Source organism: Vulpes vulpes, chromosome 15 (genome assembly GCF_048418805.1).
Source record: "Vulpes vulpes isolate BD-2025 chromosome 15, VulVul3, whole genome shotgun sequence".
Classification (NCBI taxonomy): domain Eukaryota; kingdom Metazoa; phylum Chordata; class Mammalia; order Carnivora; family Canidae; genus Vulpes; species Vulpes vulpes.
In genome coordinates, this window is record NC_132794.1 from 96,240,336 (window position 1) to 96,265,909 (window position 25,574).

General features: G+C 39.8%; 1 protein-coding gene across 5 annotated transcripts in view; it reads right to left on the reverse strand.

Annotated features, from left to right (window-relative positions):
- The window catches only part of SORCS1 (sortilin related VPS10 domain containing receptor 1), a 495,737-nt gene that overhangs the window by 227,092 nt on the left and 243,071 nt on the right, over nucleotides 1–25,574 (reverse strand). For all 5 annotated transcript variants that reach the window (XM_072739948.1, XM_072739950.1, XM_072739949.1 and 2 more), the window contains exon 3: nucleotides 1,500–1,599. In XM_072739948.1, the coding sequence (XP_072596049.1) occupies nucleotides 1,500–1,599 (100 nt within the window). The remainder of the gene's footprint in view (nucleotides 1–1,499; nucleotides 1,600–25,574) is intronic.

Here is a 25,574-nt window from a genome sequence, read left to right on the forward strand (position 1 = left end):
TACACCTATTAACTGGTTTAGCTGGGTTTTCACTCATGCCATCTGACATCAGAGCCTATGCACAGCTGCTAAGTTATGCTGCTTCTATGAAGAACTTGAAACGGTTAGGGCCAGAGGCAATGTTACACTTTGCATAAGCAATTCTCAATCCTAGATGCATACAAGAAACAACTGGGGAGCTTGCTCAAGGTACAGTTGCCTGAGCTCTAATCCAGAGCAATGGGGGGTGAGACCAGGGCTTGCACATTTGGGAATCACCTAACAGTGCTTTGGATGTGCAGCCAGAGTTAAGGAATGACCACTCGGAGATGTTCTCATCCACCTCCCGTAGGTCAGATAACAAAATGAAATACCTACCAAAGGTCACTAACAGTAACTACTGAAAGATCTGAAATGAGAACCTAGATATCACTGCTACCATCATAAAAGAACAACAGCTTAGGACATATGAACACTTCTGTCTTTCCTGATGGATACTGTTATTTCATGTAATTCACACAATAGTTAGAAACTCTATGTCATAATTCAGAATCTGACGATGCAAGTTGATAAAACCAAAGAATGGATGTAGTGCCATTCTCCTCCTGAGAAAAGTATAAGTCTTTCTCATTTAAAAGCAAATACTGTCGGGTACCTGTGTGGCTCAGTGGTTGAGTATCTGCCTTTGGCTCAGGTCCTGATCCTCGTGTCCTGGGATTGAGTCCCACATCAGGCTCTCCATGGGGAGCCTGCTTCTCCCTCTACCTCTATGTTTCTCATGAATATATAAATAAAAAATTTAAAAAGCAACAAATATTGTCTTCCTTGAGAAAATGACATCTCTCTCTGAAGAGGAGGTAAACTCTTATACCAGAAGCAGTATAATGCAGAAGAAACAATACAAGTGCCAGCCAAGAAGCCTGAATTCTAGCTCCAGTTGCACTTATAACTCTGCAATGGGGCAAACCATTACCTTTCACTGAACCTTAATTTTCTCATCTCTAAAATTAGGGTGCAGTATATGATAATCTCCAAGGTTCTTTCCATATGCTTCCTTCCTGACATTTGTGTGCAGGCTGAGTAAACTTCAGAAAGCAAATATCCAACATGCTACCGGAGGACACATTCACCACAATTCTAGTTCATCTATTTACTCATGTCAAGGGAAAAGAGGGGACTTCAGATGAAAACCCCACCTTCTCCTCCATCTTGTCAAGGCTCATTCTGATTCTCGTGACTGACTAGTCAGAGCTCTGACATCCACTCACAGAGACCCATTCCTTGGAGCTACCTTTCAGAAATGATAATGATGTGCCTGCCTCTCACCCTCCTACATTCACAGCTGTTGCTCTGAAAATTAGGAGGTGTCAGGCATCTCACCACCTTAACATCCATCAACTTATCTTCACACCTCTAATCCCGGTGTAACCATAACAGATTTTTTTGTAGCTAGAGAGGCTAGCCAACCAAGACAGGAGTCACGTCAAGAATAAGCAGCACATTGAATATACAGGCCTTACCTTACGCTTGTTGGTAGGGCACACGTAGAGATAGCTTAAAATTGTTTTCAACCCAACTTTATCATTCAGCTTCTCATAAGTTGTTCCGTAATCAGTTGACCTACAATTCAAAAGGAGCATTAATGAGGATAGAAGTATACGTCATTTGGCTGCTTGTCAGCATAATACATGTTGTACATAGTAGAATGGCTCTCAGGAGGTTTCTAGATGATTCATGTAGTATATAATGATGCTTCATTATGTACACAGTAGCATCATGTGAGTGGTTAACATTTGCATTTAAATTGAATTGGTAAAAATTAAAACTCCATCTCTTTACTGCTCCTTAATGTACGTACATGGCATACAGGATGTGCTTAATTCTAAAAGATTAAGAGATGAGGGTGTCTCTTGAACTGACCACAGAAATAAAGAGTTTTTACATAGATCTGACATTTTCAAACTTTTGCTTTATCTTTGACACAGTGGAAAAGCAGGTTCTCCTAATTTATGTACAAATTATGTTTCCTTTCATGAGTCATAGAATAGATGGCAGGCCAGTCCCTTCAAAGGTCATTTAGTCTTTTCTTATTATTTAAGAGTAAGAAAACATCTTAATAATACATGAAATTTCACTATCTTACTCAGTGGCCTTTTCTGGTATTAACTAACCTGGAGATAAGAGGATGTTACTTCTTGGAACTGACCCTTTTTTTTTTTTTTTTTTTGAGTTTCATCTTAGTCTAGTCCTTGGTCAATAACTTATTAATTCTGACTGAATCAATGGGCTTTAATCACCATTTCTATCAAAGTTCATTTCATATTTCAAAATTGTAATCTCATTAGATCATCATCACAACTATGTATGTGCAGGAGGAAATAGTGCCTGTATTTGAAGAAAGTAGTTGACAGAACATAAGTGACCCATTCAAAGAAAACAGCTGGAAAACTGCCAGCTAGCATTTGAATCCAGGTGTTCTGGCCCTAAACTCTGTGTTGCTTATATTATACCCCAGTATTTCTCTTGTTTATGTTTTGTTTAATTTAAAGGAAACATACAATTTCCTCTTAGCCTTTCTTTTAGATATGGGAGATCCCAATTCATTTATTCATTCATTTACAACGTAGAACTCCTAAAATGTACCAGACCCTATGCTATGTACCAGGATACAACACATTGCTGCCACTCTCAAAAACCTAACAGTTTATTTGAAGGGCAGAAATAAAAGGCTATAACGTGTTAAAGTTCAACGCTATAGATAAGAATTAACAAGGCTTAGAAAATATAGTTGGTTTAAATACAAGCACAAAAATGTAACCATTTTAATTCATTTCTGATATTGATAAAAGTACAAATTCCTACAGGTCATAAAGACTACGCAGAAGAAGTTTGTGTTAACAACCTCATCACCATGCATTAAGAATCTATCCCGGACCAGGCAGGGGAGCAGGAAAGCTGCATAAATAACATGTGATCCTGCAATTAAGGGATTAAGAATTTAATCTGGCTGGAGATCCAGGTATTTTCCCCCTAAAATTTGTATTTATAGATAATACATAACTATATAATAAATTATGTAATAAATTATATATAATTTTATAATTGTCAACACTTTATAGAATTAAAGTGATGCTCCAAATCAGTAAACATTGGAGTGTTAGGTAAAATTTCTTGAAGAACTACTACACTTGAAAATGGAAAATGGGTAGGGCTTTAGGAAAGGGAAGTAACCAGAGCATCATGAACTAGAGGGCACCACGTGTTACCCAAATATTAGCTGGCTTTCTTCTGGACCAGCCTGTGCTCTATCACAATCAAACACACTTTGGCTTAATAGTCAAGGATATTTGAAGAGCATTCAAAACTTCCACAGGAGATCTTATCCATGAACTACAACAGACTTCTTTAGATCCTCCTTCCATGTTCATCTTTTTCCCCTCAAACTCATGCAGATGTGAAATTTCCCCTGTCTAACAAATATCTGAGACTTCTTTCTTCACTCAGTCCAATCCTGGTGTTTTACTTATTTTTCCCTCACTCCTACCCTGGCCTCACTAGGTCAATTTTCTCTCCTTCCTGACTTTCAAGTCTCTGAAACTTCACTAGCCTTTCTCTAGCTCCTTTCATTTGATAACTTTTTCTAATCTTGATTCTAAACAATACTTACAAGTTCAGGAACAAAGAGATGCAAAAATCTATGGGGGGGGGCTGGCAATGGGAAGAGGACAGAGTGTGCAAATACTGCCACATTGGCAGATGCTTTCAAACATAGGTGGACATCAGCAGGACTGTGTTGGATTATGAGAGAATGGTTTAGTTCTCTTAGTAGGATAATGGGCAAGAAGGATGGAGAAAGAGAAACCAGCCCATGGTGGGGGCAGGAGGGGGAAGCAATAATGAGCTTCTTATCATTTCTATCAATGTGATCCTTGAGCTATTCAATGAATACATTTACATTCAAAATGTATACTCTACAAGGGCAAATGAGGATGACTCCATAAGGGTTTTATATGGAATCACTTTCATGCTTGTGTGTGTGTGTGTGTGTGTGTGTGTGTGTGTGTGTGTGTAGCTCATTATGACAAGATGATAACAGAGTGATTAGATCAGACATACATTAGGAACTTTGTTCTCAGAGAGCTTCTGATATGTTAACCGGATACTTTCCCCATATTGTAACATCACGAGCCCAGATCCTTCAAGCTGTCTGGCACCATTGTTTAAAGCCAACTCTAGCCCCTTGATTTTTCAAAGCTCAGAAACTGAATCAAAGCTTGTTAATTCTCAATTCCAGAAGAGCTAAATGTTTAAACATTATGGCAATATAATAATTAACAGAGGAAAAAAGGATGGATTTCCACATGCCCCAAACGGCACAGATTAGCAGTTGTCCAAAGTTGTCCCACAAAACTATAATTAGATAGAAGGCTACATGCATCATGGGTAAAACTAACAGTCAGCCAGGATATATTGATTCAAGGGTAGAGAAGTGAAAATATTTAATATCTGCAAACCAGCTGGTAAATAGTTACTGCACTAAGTTCTCTGAAGAGCACTTCTGCCAGTCTTACCACATGGCCTCTCTCTTGGAGAACTCCTAGATTTCCTCACAGTCTAGCAACCAAAAGATTGAAGGTTGGCACAGCTGAGGGCCTTAAGAAATTTGCTCAGCACTAAGAGGATCACCTGCTCTGATTGGTTAGTGCTTGTGCCAATCAGCCTAAGCCCCAGTGGAGGAGACAGTGACCTTGGAGAAGTTACCTCACCCTGGAAAGCAATTCCTAGTGCCCATCTGCAAACTCCCCTTCCCAGATAACAGATGCTTCCAGTTATCCTTGCATGGTCAACGGTGGGAACTGCAGCCCCCTAGGGATCTGGGCTCGGAAAGAACGGATGAGAGACAGACAGTTGAGCAGCAGGCTGACTGGTGAGCCAATGTACTGGCTGTTAAATATTTTAAGTATCATCCCTAGGTATAGGGGAGAAGAGTGTTATCCAAGATCAAAAAATGTGGGGATCCCTGGGTGGCGCAGCGGTTTGGCGCCTGCCTTTGGCCCAGGGCGCGATCCTGGAGACCCGGGATCGAATCCCACATCAGGCTCCCGGTGCATGGAGCCTGCTTCTCCCTCCGCCTGTGTCTCTGCCTCTCTCTCTCTCTCTCTCTGTGACTATCATAAATAAATAAAAAATTTAAAAAAAAAAAAATGTTAGGAAATGCTTGATAAGGCAAAATTTAATGTTCCTCTACTTCAGAACTTATACATTTTATTATTTGCATATACATACACAAATTTTATTATTTTAATATATGCTGTGAATATATTCCATGCATATTCCATGAAGCATTTTCCAAACATATTTGATTACAGGATTCATTCTTGAGGGATATCTAATTAAATTAGTGTTCTGAGCAACATACTTTGGAAAAGCATATCAAAGACCAAAAAAAAAAAAAAAAAGGTAAAAGACAGATTATGAATCTTGGTTTTATAAGAATAGGGGAACAAAAAAATATTTAAAACAAATCAAATTTGCAAAGAGAGATGCCAGCCTATGCTAACCATAAAGTGATTGCTTTTGTCAAGACAAAAAAAAAGGATTCTTAAAAAGATATGTCGCACACAAAAATGTATTTAAGATGCATTTAAGATGCAATATAAACAGCCTTGAATTCTCAACTTGCACCATTTTTTATATCATTCTGAAACAAACATTTTTTCAGGTTTTATTTACAGGTTGACTTATATACAGATGGAAAACAGGGTTTCTGTCAACATCTATGCTGTGCAAGAAAACACCGAGAGCTTAAAAAAATAAGCATTTCCAGGAAAATAAATATGCAAGTGACTAAATTATGGCATTCATGTTTTTGCTTTCGATCCTTAATCCTTACATTACCTTTTTAATTTTTTTAAAGATTTTACTTATTTATTCATGAGAGACACACAGAGAGAGAGAGAGGCAGAGACATAGGCAGAGGGAGAAGCAGGCTCCCTGCAGGGAGTCCCATGCGGGACTCGATCCCGGGACCCCAGGATCACACCCTGAGCCGAAGGCAGATGCTCAACCACTGAGCCACCCAGGCATCCCTCCTTTTTTTTCTTTTTTTAAAGATTTTATTTATTTATTCATGAGAGACGAAGAGAGAGAGAGAGAGGGGCAGAGACATGGGCAGAGAAATAGGCTCCCTGCGGGAGCCCGATGCAGAACTCAATCCTTGGACCCCAGGATCATGACCTGAGCCAAAGGCAGATGCTCAACCACTGAGCCACCCAGGCATCCCCTTACACTACCTTTTTTTTTTTTTTTACACTACCTTTTGGCAAACATATCTTAAATAGTGACTTTTAGAACATTTATATCTTTATTTAAGTATTTACTATATTCATACAGCTGAAACAAGTTGCCCTGATGGATGGAGAAACCACATCCACTGCATGGCACCACCTACCTTCCAAGACCTTGGGCTCTCTTTCAGATGGCAGTGTCCCATCACACTCAAAGAAGGGATCAATACAGAGCATGACTAGTTTCCACAGGGAGTGGCAGAAATAAAAATGTAATTTTGTTTCCACTGCTATAATCATATACCATCAAATGAGATAATAGATAAGCACAGAATCCTTTGTAAACTAAATTAATCCATAAAGAGTACTAAACACAATGACTGGCATGTAATAGGCAATCTTTAAATGATAGCTTTTGTTTATCACTAATTTTTGTCTTGATTATTTTTGGTATCCTTACCCAGCACTTACTGAAACCCACAACATGAACCCACAAAAAATAATTTAGATTTGGCTTTTTTAGAAGAGAAAATATTCATGAAGTTGCTACCATTTTTAAATGTAACGAAATCTAGTGTATCACATATTTTTCAAAAGATTTTATTTATTTATTCTTGAGAGACAGGGAGAGAGAGAGGCAGAGACATAGGCAGAAGGAGAACTAGGCTCCCTGCAGGGAGCCCGATTTGAGACTCGATCCCAGGATCCTGGGATCACAACCTGAGCCAAAGGCAGATGCTCAACCTTGACCCACCCAGGTTCCCCTAGTCTATCACATTTTAAAGGATATGTGTCCTAGTAGCTTTGTGTGGGCCTTGAACTGGAGAGGTAAGGGTAAGAACTGGAATTTGAGAGTGAACGATTCCACATTTTGCTTCTATAATAAGTGTGCTAGGATTTCCTGAATGCACTATTATGCTTAGGAAACCTAACTTATAATAAAAATTAATGTTTATCCAGGTCCTTCCAATGTGATCTAAGCCCTTCACAAGCAGAAGCCCGTGAGATGGACACTGATATTAGTTACAGGTTACAGACAAGGAGGAACCAGGAGTATCATCCAGGCCACAGAATTCAGAAGATGCAGCCCTCAAGCAAGCTGCCACTTGAGAGCTTTCATCCTTAACCTCATGCTGCGCTGCCTCTTTCAAAAGCCACATGAAAAAAAGGAAATATATTTACAAAATCTAGTTTAGCGTTTCTTTGTCAAAGGAATATGAAGTCAAACTGTTTGAAGTTTTACATGGTGTAGACCAAAACCTGGCTTTTCTGAATATCAGGGAAAAGGACAGAGGGCCTGCCAGAGAGAATCTGTCATAAGAGAACCATCAGCAGAAACTGTCACAATGTGGTAAGAAGAAGAGAAGGTAGGTCTTTCATCTGGTCTACCATAGCTCCTAAGAAGGCTAGGAATATGGAAAAAGTAAGTGGGTTAACTCGTTAATTATCTGATGATGCCTCATGAAGATTATCAAGATGTCACAGCTTCACAGAAAGAGTCAGTACTTGAGGTCAAAGAGAACCAGACACAGACACTCACATGCAAGGTAGCCAGTCAGTCCCCTGGGTCCCTCAACAAATAAACTTCAGATGTGCTTTGGACAAATCATATCAATGATTTGTTTTTTATCTAATAAATTGGTAACATGATAGATGCCCAACTCATAATCCCTCTGCCTTTTCTGCCTGCCCCCACCCCAGCCCACTAGCTGTGCTAATCCGTGTGTCTGGAAAGCTCTTTCCTAAAATGGTCTCCCTGTTTCTTTCTGAACATTGGTCATCCTGTATGAAACAGCATCTTTCCCACACCTCCAGCACACTCAATTCTCTTTAGCCTCTTCTATTCCCTCTATGCATAGTATTTACCCCCATCTGATAGATTTCTACTTATTTTCTGTCTTCCCCCCTCCAGAATGAAAGCTCCATGAGAATAGACTAGAAAAGATATCTGTTTTGCCCACCACTGTCTTCCTAGCTCTCAGAAGAGTGCTTCAGACATAGCAGGCACTCATACTCTGCTCTTCACTGACTGGCTAACCTGCTGGAAGCTTGCTCTTCTTGTCTGGCCAGCTGGACTTCTACTAAATCAAAATTAAGAAGCTGCATAATCTGGCAAGGATTACTACAGTCCCTGCTAATAGCAGATTCAATCAGCCATGTGGGGTGAAGTGGGACTAGAGCGGGGAACATGTTCTACGCTCCTCTACTTTTTAATCAAGAAACCCCTGCCTAGCATCTTAGACTATTCTAAGTGCCAGAAGGGTAGTGGACATATGTTTGGTCACCCCCAAACCCCCAGGTCTCAGGACACATCAGGTGTCTTCTCCATATGGAAGGTGAATGAATGCAGAAGCCTAATGGACACTCTTTCAATCAAGAATGAGCTAGGCCACTTCTTCAAAAAGGCTTTAGAAAGTATCCAGCAATTTGACCTCTTCTTCCTCTACCTTAGGACCCCAGAGAGGTAACATACCCTTTCCCATACACACCAAGCCATACTGCCAAGATCAGAGAACAAAGACCTGAGCTGCAAAAGGGAAGGAAGCTTGAGGAAAGGAGCAAGGAAGCACTGGGGCATTACTTAAATCAGTGCCAATGAGAGGTCCCGAAAGCAGGACAACGTTCTCCTCTAAATCAAGCAGCTGTGGCTTCTGTGTTTTGTATCTTTCCTAAAATCATTAAGAGCACCCACTTTCATTGCTCCTAGTGCATTTGGCAGCATAAAAATAGCTTCCAAAGCCAAAGGCGCATTAGCTGCATCGCAGACACTGCTCCTTAATAACTTAGGATGCATGAGGTTAAAGCAGTGAGAATAATTTAGGGTTTGGAAAATGTTTGCGAGTGAGTCGACATTTAAATAACTTCATTATCATTCATTGACAGATTTTTTTTTAACCTGTCAGTGCAATTGATATTTCTATTACCATGTTATAACAAACCCCTGCACATTTTAAATACAGTCACCAGATTCCATTAGTCTACCCACTGTCAAGAAAATATCTCCAAATCCATTTTTCATAATACCTCAAGAATATAATAGGCAATCTACATCAAACGATGACGTGGAGCTGAAGGAAATTGTCTCCTGCTTTCTAAGGATTTTGCTGTGAAATACGTTTGCCTGTCAGCCTAAACATATAATTTAAACGTGCTGCTGAGACGTTATGGTGCATCCTGAGCTGAACAAGCTTCCCTCTGTTTCTTGGATACCCTGAGCTTTTCAGGTTAATTTGCAGAATTAGAGAGAAGGGGGTTAAATAGTGGGTTTAGGGAGAGGCAAATCGATGTGATAGAAAGGTATTCCTACTCTGCCACAGGTCACAGCATTTCCAATTTAAGTTGTTTTGTAATTTTTTAAAGTATTTTTTAAATGTAAGCTATGGGTGCCTATGTGTCCACAGGTTGTAAAAGTTCCCGCTCATCTTTCTGGTCTTTTCTGTGCCTCTGTCTTCTTTTCTTTGTTGGATTATCATGTTGTGTTCCTGATGTTTCTCTCTAGTCACACAGGGTAGCTGAGATAAGAACCTTGAATGCATTTGACTGTGACTATGTACTACTCCACGGAAAAGGTGGCATTGTAGTCCACAACACACTGCCACGCGTGCCGCGCATTTCCACCGGAGGTAAGACTGTTCATCTAGGACACAGAGAATACCAAAGATGGGGGTTACTTTTACCTCTGAAAGATTGTTCATTAAGTATAAAAATATCTAAAATCTGCACTGATTCCTGGATCTCTAACTCGTTTGCCCAAGAAAGGGAGGGCAAATAATTTATTTTTTTGAGGCTTTTCTTAATATCTTTTTAAAATAAATTTATTTTTTATTGGTGTTCAATTTGTCAACATACAGAATAACACCCAGTGCTCATCCCGCCAAGTGCCCACCTCAGTGCCCGCCACCCAGTCACCCCCACCCCCTGCCCACATCCCCTTCCACCACCCCTAGTTCATTTCCCAGAGTTAGGAGTCTTCCATGTTCTGTCTCCCTTTCTGATATTTCTCACTTATTTTTTTCTCCTTTTCCCTTTATTCCCTTTCACTATTTTTTATATTTCCCAAATGAATGAGACCATAGGTCTCCTTTTTAAGGGAAGTTTTCTTTTTCGGGAGCAGGTACAGGGAAGAGTATTATCCTTAACTAGATGATGTCCACGACTTCCTTCTCTCTCTCTCTCTCTCTCTCTCTCTCTCTCACACACACACACACACACACGCTTGTCTGTCTCCAGCGTCTCTATCTGTCCCTCCACCTCGGTGCTCTTCCAAAGCTGGGGCAGGCAGTCACCATCCTGCTGCGGCTGGAACTTCTTGCAGGAGCAAACTCAAGCTACCACCCGCTCTTTCCCACAGGGCCAGCTGCTTTTGTGCCCCCAGGGCTTTACAAGTCCAACATCCACTGCTCAGCAGACACGTTGGTAATGGCGAGGGAAGAGGGGACTTCCTCCTTTGTATCTTTCAAGAGTTCACTCCATAGTCGCTTTCCCTGGGACACCTCTCCTGGCAATGCTAGATGTCTAGCAGTCTTCACTCTTTCTTCAGTAACATCCCAGATCCCTGCACGTTGTATTGAGGCTGTCGATGCTCACAGCTTTCTGTGTTAACAGACTATGTTCTCTGAAGGCAGGACTAGCTCATATTTATCCTTTCACCCTTCTTTCTGCCTGCTTCTCTATTTCAAAGCTGGACTCAAATATCCCTTCCTTCACTAACTTTCTCACACCCCTCTGCAGAATGGAGCTCAAAGTCATCTGAATGTCTCCTACATTGTTTCTATACTCTTCTGTGTATGACCTTTTCCGGTGCTGCTCTCCGTGTCTGCTACCACCTACTAGAGAGGACGGTGCATTTATGCTTACTCTTCTCTCTCCAACATCATAGCTGCTTCTTGACATCCAGAAGGGGCTCAAATCATGTTGCTGATTGAATTGAACAGCACTTCTCTTAAATGTTCTCCTCTGTTATTACAGAATATAATTGGAGAAATTTCACATTGGGTGATTGCATTTCTTTTTTGCAGGGTGAGGGGGCAAGAAGAGTTCAGGGCTCTCCTATGCTGAGTTTATGCCAGGCAAGAGTCATTATGAGAAATATAAGAGAATTTAGGGGCTTACTTAGGAAGAACTCATACAAACATGTACGTAAAATGTATTATACATTATTAAAGTATTCTATATAACTATAGCAATGGAAAACATAAACATTTATGAGTTACACAAAGATAAATTTGTGGGGGCATGTCTATTCAGCTTTACCAAGGGCTCTCTCTTCTGATATGATCTGAATCCCCTGGAATTTCGGATCCATTGCATAGCATGTCCATCCTCATGCTGAGGTCACATCTTCACAGGCTACATTACCCCCCATTCAGAACTGCTTGCCAAATTACTTATGAATAATAATAGTGAACATCTATTGAATACTTAAAACATACCATACTCTGGCTGAGCACTTTACAAGGACTGGCTCACTTAATTTTCATGGCATTCCATGAGTTAAGTACTGGTATGATTCACATCTCCCGGATGAGGAGATCAAGACTTTGAGAGGAGTCTGACTTGCCCAGTGCTATATGGCTGCCCACTGCTACATGGCAACAATGAGTAGAGTCCGATTCACACCAAGGCAGTTAGTCTCTGAAACCCAGATGCTTAATACAGAGATGTAGTGGCTCATGCATTGAAATTGTGCTCTTTATAGAACGAGAGTATATCTGGAAAAAGGAAAAAAGATGGAATTTCCCAGCCAAGCACACAGAACTTAGATCACCTGCCTTTCAAACAATGAACCACCACTATGTATAGTATCTGCCAGTTATAATCCTAAAGTCAATTCTGTGTTTGAATGAGGATCCCCCAGGCCAAGCATCTAATAAATCAAGACTCAAAGGTATTAATGGAACTAGGGAGCACTATGGACATTCCTTCTGGTTGTGGAGAGTGCCAGACAGGAATTGGAATATGTATATATAGCCTGTTTTACCATCCTTGTCAGAAAATGAATTTGAGCTTATAATTGCTTATTGTCACATGTGATCTCTGCCAGAGCACTTCACTCTCCTACATGACACCGTGTTTGGCTAAAGAAGCACTGTAATTGTCCTGCCTGGGGAATACGCAAACATTAGTGAAACTTATTGAATGAAGCCTATGTCAGTCAGTCCTCTTAGCTTATCAGTCAGAACATGCACATGAAAACGATGAAAAACATTTTCTGGAATCATAAGCAACTTAAACATTTAGTGGTGACAATAGGCTTTACTTGGTTCCCTGATTTTAAATGATCCAATTATCATCAGGTGTGGAAGTTCTCTGGGTATCACGATCTAGGGCCAAATTTTTAGGGTTTATTTCCCATGGTGGAGGGACCCTCAGCCCCATACGATGGTACATAACTGAGCTTTTGCTACCTTCAGTTTTCAAAAAGTTAAGTGAATGAAAAATGAGTGAGATGCTTCCTCATATATAATTGTAGTGGACTGGTCTAGCTGATCTTTAGCCTTGTAATATTCTAGAATTCCTGTAGCTGGAGGTGTTTGAGGGAACTCTACATCTATAGGGAAGCCTATAACACACTTCTGAGAAGTAAAGCTTAGAGAAAAATACCATGCCAAAATTGTAGGAGACAGCCAGGGGCTGAAGTGTTGAGATGAGGTATATCCTTTGCCTGTTACATCCTATCTATTTTCTTCTTCGTTTATTTAAAAGTGAAATGATTGAGTCTGGCCAGAAAATATGGCTTGTTCGTTGTTACATACCACTGCAATATCTTATTGTGTCCCAATTACTTTCAGGAAAACTAAACTAATTATCACCATTTTTGTGTCCCAATTACTTTCAGGAAAACTAAAGATTCTAGACCATTAGAACTTCAATAAGGTCTTAAAGATGATTTAATCTCTATTCAATGGTTTTCTTCTTTCTTTCTTTTCTTTCTTTCTTTCTTTCTTTCTTTCTTTCTTTCCTTCCTTCCTTCCGTCCGTCCTTCCTTCCTTCCTTTCTTTTTTAAGAAGTAGAGAGTTTAAGCCCTACTCTAGCTATACATTCAACATATAGGAGCTATCCTCATTGAAACACCTGTCCTCTGCTCCAACCCACATCCCCACCCATACATATCCTAGTCTTCCTCTTTTAATAACTCTAAAATTTTCACACAACCTCTGCAGATCACTAAAGTAGTTTCCACACAATGGAATAGGCCCAACTTTATAATTTGCAGATGAGACGCTGAGAGTTGGGGTAAAGCAAGTCAAGCATTAGGTTAAGACCAGAGTCATGAAGAGAACCAAGGTTTTCTGATTCTCGTGCCAAGACACTTCTCAGAATTACAGGTTATCAAATATGTAAAAACTACTTTCATCTCCTCAGAGAAGAAAATTAACTTTATAAAGCCTATCCATCTTAGAATGGATTAATACTATAAGAAAGGAATGTGATACAATATGGGGAAAAAGCCAATGCTCCTCCAAAATAAAACACACAAACAAAAAACCACAGAGGCTTAAATGTTTAAGGAACTTAAACAAGTGTACTTTGGAATCATACCAAACTGAAAATCATGGTGACATGTGGGAAAGAGACCAGGACTAGAGCTGGTAGTCAAAGGGGATATTAAAAATTTAAAAATTACATATAATCCTTACAGAGAATGTATTACAGCATCCCTCATGGAAAAGATTAAACAAATAAACCAAAAAAGCCCAGAAACACTTGTATCATTGATGCGTACCCCCTCCAGTCTGCATGCAGTGATACCTAACTGACCTACAGGCAAAGTCCCTTCCTCAAAATCTGGATCGTTCAGCCGACTAGGGACAGAGTTGTAACCTATACCATCACTCTAGGCCACAATAACATTCATCACAAGTACCCAGGAGAACTGCCAGGTCCCACTGTCCTCAGATTTTCCAATTTAAAAGCAAAGTAATCTAGGAAAAACTAGCAATGCCATCCACAATCTTAAAACAGTCCCTTCCCTTGGGGCATCTGGGTGGTTCAGTTAGTTAAGTATCTGTCTTCTGCTCAGGTCATGATCCTGGAGTCCTGGGGCCTAGTCCCGTGTGAGGCTCCCTGCTTGGCAGGAGGCCTGCTTCTCCCTCTCCTGCTCCTCACCCCCTTCTCCTAGCTTGTGCATAGGAGCTCTCTCGCTCTCAAATAAAAAAATAAAATCCTTGAAAAAAAAATAGGCTCTTCCCTGAATTCTTACATGCTTCAAGATGAACACAGGAGAAATTAAAACACTCAGATCCTTCTTGGCTTACACATTTCTGTGGCATAGGTGGTACCTGAATACTTGGTAACAGGTGGTACTAAATGTTCACTGAAATTCCAGGCCTGAGAATTCCTAACCAGGCATAATGCACAGCTTCTGTGAAGTTAATCTAATTATTAGAAATAGAGTGTAGCCCAATTGCACCATGGTCCATTCATTCACTCGTTCAACAATTATTTATATTATGTTGTGTCTCCAGGTTCCAGGCATTGTTATGGGCCCTGGCAACAAAAGGGAGAAAGGAAAACAAAATACAAAATTGCTATTTTTGTGGAGCCTAAATTCCAGGGAGAGAGACAGATCGTAAACACATACATAAATGCATAAATAATTTTTCAGGTGATGATAAATGACATGAAGGAAAAGCAAAGAGCAGGAGGACAAAGAGTGAAGATGGGGTGTGCTACTTTACATGGCATAGTCAGAGAAAGGCCACTTTGATCAGGTACTTTAGGAAAATAGGAATGATATCAAGTGGGCAGGTATATATGGTGAGAAAGAGTATTACATACAGGCAGTGAGGAAAGCAAGTACCAGGACATTAAATTATGTGCAAGCTCAGAGTGTATGATTCTTGGACAAGAGATGAGCACACCTAGTGTGGAGGCTATAAACAAGCAGAGAGCAATAACAGACTTGGCCACTTTATGACGACAGCAGCACCTAGACCACACTGAGCCTCCCACTCCATGTTAAGCCTTTGGAAGGTTCTGAGTGGGGGAAGCATGATATTAGTAGCATCTTCACAGCACAAAGGTCCTGGATTTACATTTGGGAGTTTAGCTTCCCTGTCTGTAAAACAGGGTAAAATGGTATCCATTTTCATAGGATTGTTGGAAGGTTTAAAAGAGATGCTCCCTGGAAAGTTCTCAGTGTGTAGGGAGCCTGATGCAGGACTCGATCCCAGGACACCAGGATTATGCCCTGGGCCGAAGGCAGGTGCCAAACCACTGAGCCTCCCAGGGATCCCCTTGTAAGCAGTTTTATTGTAGTTGGTAGTTGGTTTAAGAGAGTTTGTTTCCAAGGAACAGAGTTAGAAGATATAATCCGGAGGTCCAAGGGGTGAAAATTATATAGAACATAATAGATCACTGACTTACAGCTACTTATCTGAAATCCCAAAGGAAGGGAAGAAATAGAAAAAATATAAAGGGAAGTAATATGTAGCATGATTTCTACAGATCATTCTCCTTTACAGAATATTCCTAGAAGGTATTTAGAAGGACACACTGATAATGATGGAGCCTTTGTAATTTGTATGTCAGACTTCAGGGAATGAAATGCTATATACTTGAAAGCAGATCTCACCCTCAGAACATATTAAAAAACACAGCTTGATGGAGGTGAGTGGGTAGCATATTATTTTAGAGAACTCAGCTTATTTCTGACTAGAACCTAGATCCGATTCCATGATCCAGACTCTTCCTAAAATATTCTGGTCCCACAGCTTATTTCTCAACCCCCAAAGCCACTCAAATTAATTTTCTACAGATATCTCTGCTTTTTACATTCCTACTTTTTCAAACTGTAATTCTCTCCTTCTCTCAAAAATAATGTCCTCTAATTCACCTCCATTAAGTACCATTTTCAATTTTCAATAGCTAGCTCCAGTTTTTAATTGCACCAATAACTCCTTCAACTCAAGGCCTTTACGCTTCTCTCACTTCAGAACATTCAGTGTTTATATGTCTACCTTACAAGAAAAGCAATGAAGGGTCGCCCTTCCAAGAGGAGTCAACGCCAGGGCTTGTCACAGTAATGGGCTTTGAAGTTGCCAATGAAGGCTTTGCCAATGACCTGCTGAGTGACCTTGGGCAACTTGCCCAACATCTCTGGGCTGTTCTTTAATAATGCTTATTGACCTTACAAGGTTGCTGAGAGGAATCACTAATCAACCTGATTGTGAAACACTTAGTCAATAGAGCACTTTATAAATATTTACTAATACACAATGAGCTCATTGCATCTGAGAGCCAAAGAATTTGCATCATCAGAGAACACACTATCTGGACCCTGAAATAATAGTCAACATTGTGCCTGAAATGGCTCTTTTCTCTTAAATACAAGTCTACTAGCATTTTGGGGTGGTTTAGGTTTCTTATCATAAGTGATTGGAGTGAATCTGATCAGTGAAGTTTTAGTTACCTACTAAGCAAAGAAAACAGTGATTCAAGCAGCCCGGGTGGCTCAGCGGTTTAGCACCACCTTCAGCCCAGGGTGTGGTCCTGGAGACCTGGGATCAAGTCCCACATCAGGCTCCCTGCATGGAGCCTGCTTCTCCCTCTGCCTGTGTCTCTGCCTCTCTCTCTCTCTCTCTCTCTCTCCCTCTCCCCCGCCCTCTCTCTCTCACTGTGTGTGTCTCTCATGAATAAATAAATTAAATCTTAAAAAAAAAAGAAAACCATGATTCTAGCCTATTATAGCAGTAAAATGATATGCAGGGGAAAAGTATTTAACACTCCTATAATAAAGTGTGAGTACAACTGAGCTTATCACTCAACAAACCAGATGAACTGGGGACAATATACGACAGACACTGCTGGAGACTGAGGATGAAATATTCAATAAAACAAGAAGGACCCTAGTCTCAAGGAGCATATACATTTTTAACATAAGAGACAATCAATCCCACCAATAATATTATTTGATACCTTATTGTTTATATAAGTTCTCAGATGAAAACAAAACAGGTTAGAGGTGCCTGGGTGGCTCAGTCGGTTATGTGTGCAACTCTTGATTTTGACTCAGGTCATGATCTCAGGGTCATGGGATCAAGCCCCTTATGTGGCCTGCTTAAGATTCTCTCTCTCCCTCTGCCCACCCCACCCACCCCATGCTCTCTTTTTCACTCTCTGCCTATTCCCCTTAAAAAAAAGAAAAGAAAACAAAAGAGGTATTGCTATAACAAGTGATAGCATGGCAGCTACTTTAATTTGGATGGCTTTGGAAGACTTCTCTGGGCGGATGATTTAAGCTGGGCAGGGAAATGCATTTACATCTGAAGCAGAAGAGATTACAGGTTCAAAGGCCTTAAGGTATATTCAAGGGACCAAAGAAAGTTGCAGGTTTACAGCTCAGGGGGTGATGAGTAGAGAGAGGCAGGCAGGGGCTGGATCAGGCAAAAAGCCTTCCTTGGAGTATAGTGTAAGAAGGTTGGGTTTTCTCATTTGTGAGATGGGAAGGCACACTAGGAATGTGATCAAAGATATGACAGAAACAGACATTTTTTAAATGGTTATTTTGACTGCTGTGTGTAGAATAAACTAGAGAAAGGCAGAAGTAGAAAAAGCAGGGAGTCAGTTAGGAGATAAGGGTGGCTTACACAGAGGACCCAGATCATGAACCATCCTTAGGCTTCACTTTTCAGTGAGGAATACTTGTAGGCCATCATCAATTTATCAAATGCACCAGAACATAATAGCTCATAATTATTTCTATTAACAATTTCTAATATTTTCTATTTGTTATTTATATTTTCTAGTTATCATAACTTTTTAAGTTTATGCTTTTTAGTGTAATCCTGATTCAGTACATGAACCCTCCCTTTTCGTGTAGGACTAGGCAACTCCTGTTAGGTCTGATTACAGATACCCTGTATGGGATGTGGCTTCTTTGACATTGAGGGTGCAGTTTTTATAATCAACATGAATAATTCAGTAGTGTATTAGTTGTGCTCTATTATTACCGTTTACTTCAACTTGAACTATAGTTTGAGAGTTATGGACTTTTTTTTTTTTTTTTTTTAATCAGCAGAAGCTCATCCATCACTTTGCATCCAAGGGAGCTACCAGGTTATAAAGTTTGCTATTTATAGCAACAATTGTGATTCGAAATGAGAATCAGTATTTTGTTCCCCTGCCATCTAACCTTAGGTCAAGCACAGGATCTACAGATGGAATTTTACAGGAAGTGAAATGAAAGCACATAGCTGGAGATTAATGCCAGAGAAAGTGCTCAAGGGAATGCATTCTCTGGCTGCTTCCCAGAAGAAAAATGGTCAGTAATGTGGATTGTGTGTCAAAGATACACAGAAGGGTGGCAGAGAAATGATGGACAGGATGCCCCGGCATTTCTACATCAGGGTGCATGAGCCTACTTCTCAGAAAATGAAGGATGATCTCCCAAAACTCTGTTCAGAGATTGCCTTGGGAGAGAAGTCTCCAGGACTTGTTAAATCTTCAGTTCTTTATTGAGTATCATTCATGTGGTTAGCTGTGAGCTATACTTCCCTCCCACATTGCAATGTAATTTCTTGTGTCTCTTGAAAATTATCACCACTAGCAGAACCCACTTAATCAGTTCTTCTATCCTGTACCCAAAGATGCAGTGTCTTCATTAAGAGGGTTTTCTAGAGCAAGCTTCCCCTGGACAGAGACACTTTGCACAGTGCCCAGCATAAGGCCATCAGTAATTAGGTATTTATCTAATTTTTTTCTTATACTGATGAGGCTAATGAGAATCTGTTGCTATTTTCATATCTCTGAAGACATTTCGGCTCTTGTTTGCTTTAAAATGTGTTTGAATATCCTGAGAGAGACCTTTTCTTTTTGCCACAGCTGGGTTTTTATACAAATTATGAATAATAACCAATCTTCCCAAAAATTCAGGGAACAAAACTCAGGTTGCCTAATGGGCTTTAGGAGAAAATTCAAACACTGGCCTATTTTTAAGGAGGTGACAACTCTACACAAAAAAATGGATAGAGTCCTCAGGAAAAAAAAAAAAAAAACCCACAAAGTCTGGTAAAGAGTGGAAAATAAATAGCTTATCTACTGATCATGAGAAACTTCTGGGACCTGATGGACTAGAATTCTGGAGAAGGACTAGGGAATATGTACATTCTGGAAGAATCTAGTTCCTCTGGAAAGCCAATCTCATCTTGCAGATTTAAGAAGCACTTACACATTAAAGAGGACTCATCTGCTTCATGCAGAACCCTGCTCTGGTGCTGTGGTGCAGGGAAGAGAAGCAAACAGAGAGAGCATGCCTAAAAAAGCAGAGGCTTCTTCCATAGCACCTGGCAAGGTACTCTTACAGATACTTTCTTATTTAACAGATGATGAAAACAAGGCTCCAAGAATCAAGGGGACATGTCCATACTAATACAACTGATAATGGGCAGAATCTTGTTTCAAATGTCAATCTGACCTCTACCTTACACTCTGCAACATACAACCAAAGAACAAACTGAATACTGCAGGTCTCCCTGACCCTCACTCCTTACCAGTGCAGATCCCTACAGTTTAATGTTGTAAATGACCTAGGGAATTTGTTTTTGATGTCACTTTGCCAGTAGGTCTCATCTTGGGTGCCACCATCTCCCAGGGGACCCTTTGTAAATTTGTGGGATATTTGAAATGGTCATAATGAGATGTTAGGTATCACTATACATAATTTTCAAATATTACACTAGGTTTTCCTATAGCTGGAAAAGTATCTCTAGAGTGAAACTCCATTTTACATATAAACATACATGGCTTTGAATTTTTAAGATATGCTAAGTTTTACAGACCCTAACTCCCATTTATCTCAAGGGAAGATTATATTCTTTTTCAAAATTTTATTGAAAACTTTTCCAAGAGCTGTTGACCATTTCTTTCCTTTTTTTTTTTTTTAAAAAGATTCCATTTATTTATTTTAGAGAGATGGGCATAGGGCAGAGGGACAGAGAGAACCTCAAGGAGACTCTGTGCTGAGCGAGGAGTCAGACACGGGACGGAATCTCAGAACCCTAAGATCATGATCTGAGAGGAAACCAAGAGTCAGATGCTCTACTGACTGAGCCACCTAGGTGCCCCTCACCATTTCTAAAATCACATAATTGACAACCCTGCTGCTCATGGAACCTGTGTTGCCAATCCTACCCATTTGTATCAGTCTTCAAAATACTCTTCTTTTGGACAACTTGACTTCTTATAGTGTAGGATCTCTACTCTTACATATTAAAATAAAAGAAAAAATATACTCACTTATACATTACACTTTTACCCTTTATATTATAGACAATCTATTTTTGTTACATTTTAATGATGTGTGTGGGTGATGTGGTAGGTAGACTCTTGTCTCCCCCTCCAAAGTTGTCTTTCCTGATGAATATGTTAGATTGCATGATAAAAGGAACACTGCATATATAATTGAGGTTACTAATCAGTTAACCTTAAAGTAGGGAGTTTATCCTGGATTATCTGGATGGACCCAATCTAATCACATGCACTCTTAAAGGCAGGAAAAAATTAAGACAAAGAAAAGCAAAAGAGTAAGCCAGAGTAAGCATCAGAAGGATACGAGGTGCCATTGCTGGATTGAAAATGGAGAGGCCATGTGAGAAGAGATGTGTGGTCTCTAGGAACAAAGAATAGGACCAGATGATAGCCAGCAAAGCAGCAGTGGCCTACAGCCTCAGACCTACAGCTTCAGGAACTGGATTGATCAATAACCTGAATGAACCTGGATGAGAATGCTATCCCAGAGTCTCCAGGGGGCAGCCCAGCCAACTGCCACCTTAACTTCAACCTTTTAAAACCCTAAGCAGCAAGTTCACCTGGTTTTCTGATCTATAAAGCTGTGCTTTGTTAAACTGCTAAATTTATGGTAATTTTTTAGCAGTAATAGAAATCTAATACAGTTGCATGTGAGATTTTTTTTTTTTTCAGAGAAGGAGGGAGAGAAGGGGATGAGGGGGCAGAGGGCGAGGGACAATCCTCAAGAACACTCCTCTCTGAGCATGGAGTCTGATGTGGAGCTTGATCTCACAATCCTAGATCATGACCTAAGCGGAAATGAAGAGTCAGACACTTAACCGATTGAGCCACCCAGACACCCTGGAGATATTAGTTCTAATAAGATTGATAATGATGGACTTGGTGGCTAAAATGGTTGGAATGCAAAGTGCAATCTGTATCCTTATTTGGACCCTAGGAGAAATATTAATCAGGCTCCAATGCAGTCCAAAATGAAGTTTTCGTGTGCAAGAGCTCCGTTTCACTTGTTATGCTCTATTCCTTTTTACAGAATTATTAAAAGAGTCCGCCATATTCTAGTTGAAATATTAACTAGACTAGCCTTAGAACTAAAGAACTACAAAATAATCTTTTTATGTAAAAAAAAAAAAAGAAAAAAGAAAAAGGAAAGGAAAAAGAAGAGTAGATCTATAAACTTAATTGGGAAGTATTCTAAGTTGAAGAGTTCCTAAGTCTTATGTCACTGAAGGGTATTAAAAGGTTAACTCTCTAAAGGACAGTGTGCCTGATATTTATGATGTAGGGTAGAAGAAGGAAGCCTGTTAAAAATTCAGATCCCTGGGTTCTCTTCCCCAGAGCTTCCAGTCCAACGGGTCCTAAAACTACTCAAAAATCTTTAACTTCAAAAGTTTCCTAGATTTAGAACAATCTATTTTGGGAAAAGGTTCAGAGTGTTTGAAAGTCTATCGTATAAACAAAGAGGAGGCTAACAAACAAGTAGAAGAAAGAATGTGGAACAAAAGTATCAAAATTCCTCTTTGTGGGGGGGCACAGACCAGTGCTACCCTAAGAACCAAGCAGCAGCCCCACTTAACAAAACAAAGTAAATCTATTCAAAAAGGAGAGCAAGGCCCAATTACTTTTGAACAGAAAGTCTATCATGGTCCAGTGGAAAGACTGGGGTTTGTGGAGATGGCTAGACCTTTATTCATGTCCCGAGTGATTCCCTCACAAGGTGACTCTAAGTATTTTCTCCATCTTCTTCAAGTTTTAGTATCTTTCTCTGCAAATGAGAATGATGTCTAACCCTTAGGGTGGTGCTGAAAAGGAAAAGAACTATTATGATTTTTGGCACACTGTAGCTATTAAGGAAATATCTTTTCTTCTGTCTGCTCCCTGTTTGAAACAAAAGTTCCAAGGGTGATAAATATATTTTAAGTTGACTAATCCCCACCCCTGGTCTTTAACCTTTTCAGAGAGAAGAGTTTGCATCCCATTATTTTTTAAAGGCCAAAAAAGGAAATGCATTAACATCTCTTGGTCATTTGTTCCAGTAACATCATTTATACCAGGAATGCCTTTTTCAGATCCTACCTCATAAAACTCAAGCCTATTTTCTATCCACAACATGTACTCATGGAGAAGAGAAAAATTAAATTGAGACAACTAAAGGTAGTTAAAGACCAATGGGCTTAATAGCAAGATCTGAGAAGATTAAAATCTGCTGCCACCCTACGAATTTACCATTCTTAAATATATTTCTTACCTGGTAGCCTATCAATCCCCAGTGGATTGGGAATAATTATGGTGCCAGCTGCCCTTTCATATGCCTGTATTCATTCAACCACATGTACTGAACATTTGATTATTTGCCACAGGCCCTGTAAATACCTTGGACACAGAAAGGAATATGAATCAGTGCAGTTCCCTTAGGATTTCTAAGGGAAATCTCATGTAAATGAAGTCTAAGTTACTATCAGATACTCAATAGAAGTAGTAAATGCCTAAATTCTCTGCCTATAGATTTACCGTAGTTACTCCTGGGTTGTCTGTGTATCATTCTCATCTTGAACAAGATTCCTGTAGATGGCTTGCAGTTCATCTGGTTCTACCAACCTGACCCTGGGCATATTGTTAACAAAATTGTCTAGATCAAGGTTTAGTAAACTTTTTTTCTGTAAATGGCCAGGCACTAAATATACTCAGCTTTGTGGGCCAGAATCTCCCTTGCAATTCAACACACAGAGGGGGTAGCTGTGGTCCAATAAACCTTTACTTATGAAAATACACAGTAGGCAGAATTTGGCCATAGCTTGATGACTCTGTTCTAGATTCTTTTTAAAAAATATTTTATTTATTTATTTATCAGAGAGAGAGAGATAAAGCGAGTGCACAAGCAGAGGGACTGGCAGACAGAGGGAGAGAGGCAGGTTCCTAAGTGGGGGGACTGGGTCCCAGGACCCCGGGATCATGACCTGAGCCAATGGCAGCCACTTAACTAACTGAGCCACCCAGGCATTCCTAGATTCTAGATTCTTTAAGACTAGAATTCCTAGTTACCAACTCAGCTTTTTATTCTGAGATTTTTTTTTTTTTTTACAGTCTCTCTCTCTCTCTCTCTCTCTCTCTCTCTCTAGTGGGATAGGAAGGGAATGACAAAACAAAACCAAAAACAGCAGTTCTCCTGATAGAAGGTTTTCCTAAAGAATTTTAATAAGAATGGGATAAATAACAATTTGCATTATCTGGAGATGTAGCCCAGGGCTGAATTTGGAGCTCTGTACTAAATGACCCCTTGATGACTGCTGTGGTTGAATGATTCAATTAAAAAACAAACAAACAACAACATCCAAAAGACAGCAAGATCTTCGTGGACTCAAATTCCATTGTGATTATAGTGAATAACTGTCACTATGTATACATTAAAAATCATATCACTCTGCCCACAAAAGCCAGATGATATGCAGAAAAAATGGCTGAAAGTCTCAGAAGTGGTCCAACATAAGGTGTTCTAAGCACGCTGAGGAGATACCTAGCCAGCCTGCTCCCTTTGCCATTTGTAGAGTCATTGACATTTCAGAGTAAGCAGATGTCTTTCAATTTGATTTGATTTCAGAAGAGCCACTTGCCACCAATCTCAGATATGTGTCTGATCTACATAAGCATGTTATAAGCCCTAAGAGTACCTCTGAATGAGGGGCGAGGTTCCTAAGTTCAGAATATATTATCAGCAATATTAATAACACCTTCAAGTTTTTTTTTTTTTCCTTTTACCCTTTGAAAGAGTTTTCAGATGTCTTTTATCTAGCAGGTTCTGTCATGCTCAAACATTGAATGGGACACACAGGAGCTAAAGTGGACAATCATGAAAAATAATTAGTAAGTCTATTAAGCAATGAATGATCTTGGTTGCATCTCTGTTACCAGCTCCACTCGTTTGTCTTAAGCTTTTCTTACTTGGAGGAAAGAAAATTATGATTATTTCTGACCATGCACAGGGAAGGTGACTCTGTCCCGCTTCAGTGTCAGAGCAAGACAAATTTGGGGTGTTCACTGTTCTTATATTTTGGCATCTCTAATCAAGGCACAAATTCTTGCTCAAACTTCACAGCACACCCATAGCTGGAGATCTGAGCCAATGGATTGTTATATTCCCTGCTGAACACATCAGCCATTTCTCAGGCCACATCTCTAGAACACTAGTTCCTCGCCTTAATTCTGTGAGCTACACAGGATCTAGGAAAATTGTCAAAACTTGCCCCTCCTTCCCTGACTCCTCCTCTTTCTCTCTCATTCTTTCTTTCTCTCATTTGAAACGTATTTATGAGACTGCTACCATGGGCCAGGAGATGTGTGGCTCTTGGATTCCAGTGATGTCGAAAACTTAGCACTCCATCACTCATACAAGATTGCAAATAGTCCAATACACTGACTGTGGAATGAAGAACTTTCTTGCCCTCAAACAGAGTTCCAAGACAATACAAGAATATCCACTTGGCAGGTGAGGCACCTTAACCTTCACATCCCTTTTTTCCCCTTGTCTTTTAAATTTATGGACACCATTTAGGGAGATCTCAATTCCCATTAATAATATGTGCAATTGATCTACATTTAAAAGAATTTAATCATGTCTTAGCGACAAATTTAGCTTAAAGCAGAGCTTCACTTAGGACTTTCAAGTAAATTTCTGTTGAAAAGGTCAATTTCTAACATTTGTCAGTTAAAGTCCATACTAGACAAATTAAATTTTCCTCCACTTGTCTGGAGCACAAACACTTTCAATACTGAGTATCACCAGTGGTTGTCAATTAGGAAAAGCACCCAAAACAACAGAGACTGAGAACATTTTTTTAAGACCTGGTTATTCATTTATTTATTCATGAGTTAGATCTTTTTTCATACCAAAAAGCTATCTCAAGATGATAATGGAAAAACAAAACAAAACATCACCTTACTGGATAATTAAAATCATTTCAATGCCACAAGCGCTTGAACATCTATTATTGAGGGAAGAAGTAGAAGGAGGTTTAAACTCTCACTAAAGGTTATGAATTTCACTAGGGATACAAAAGCACATGA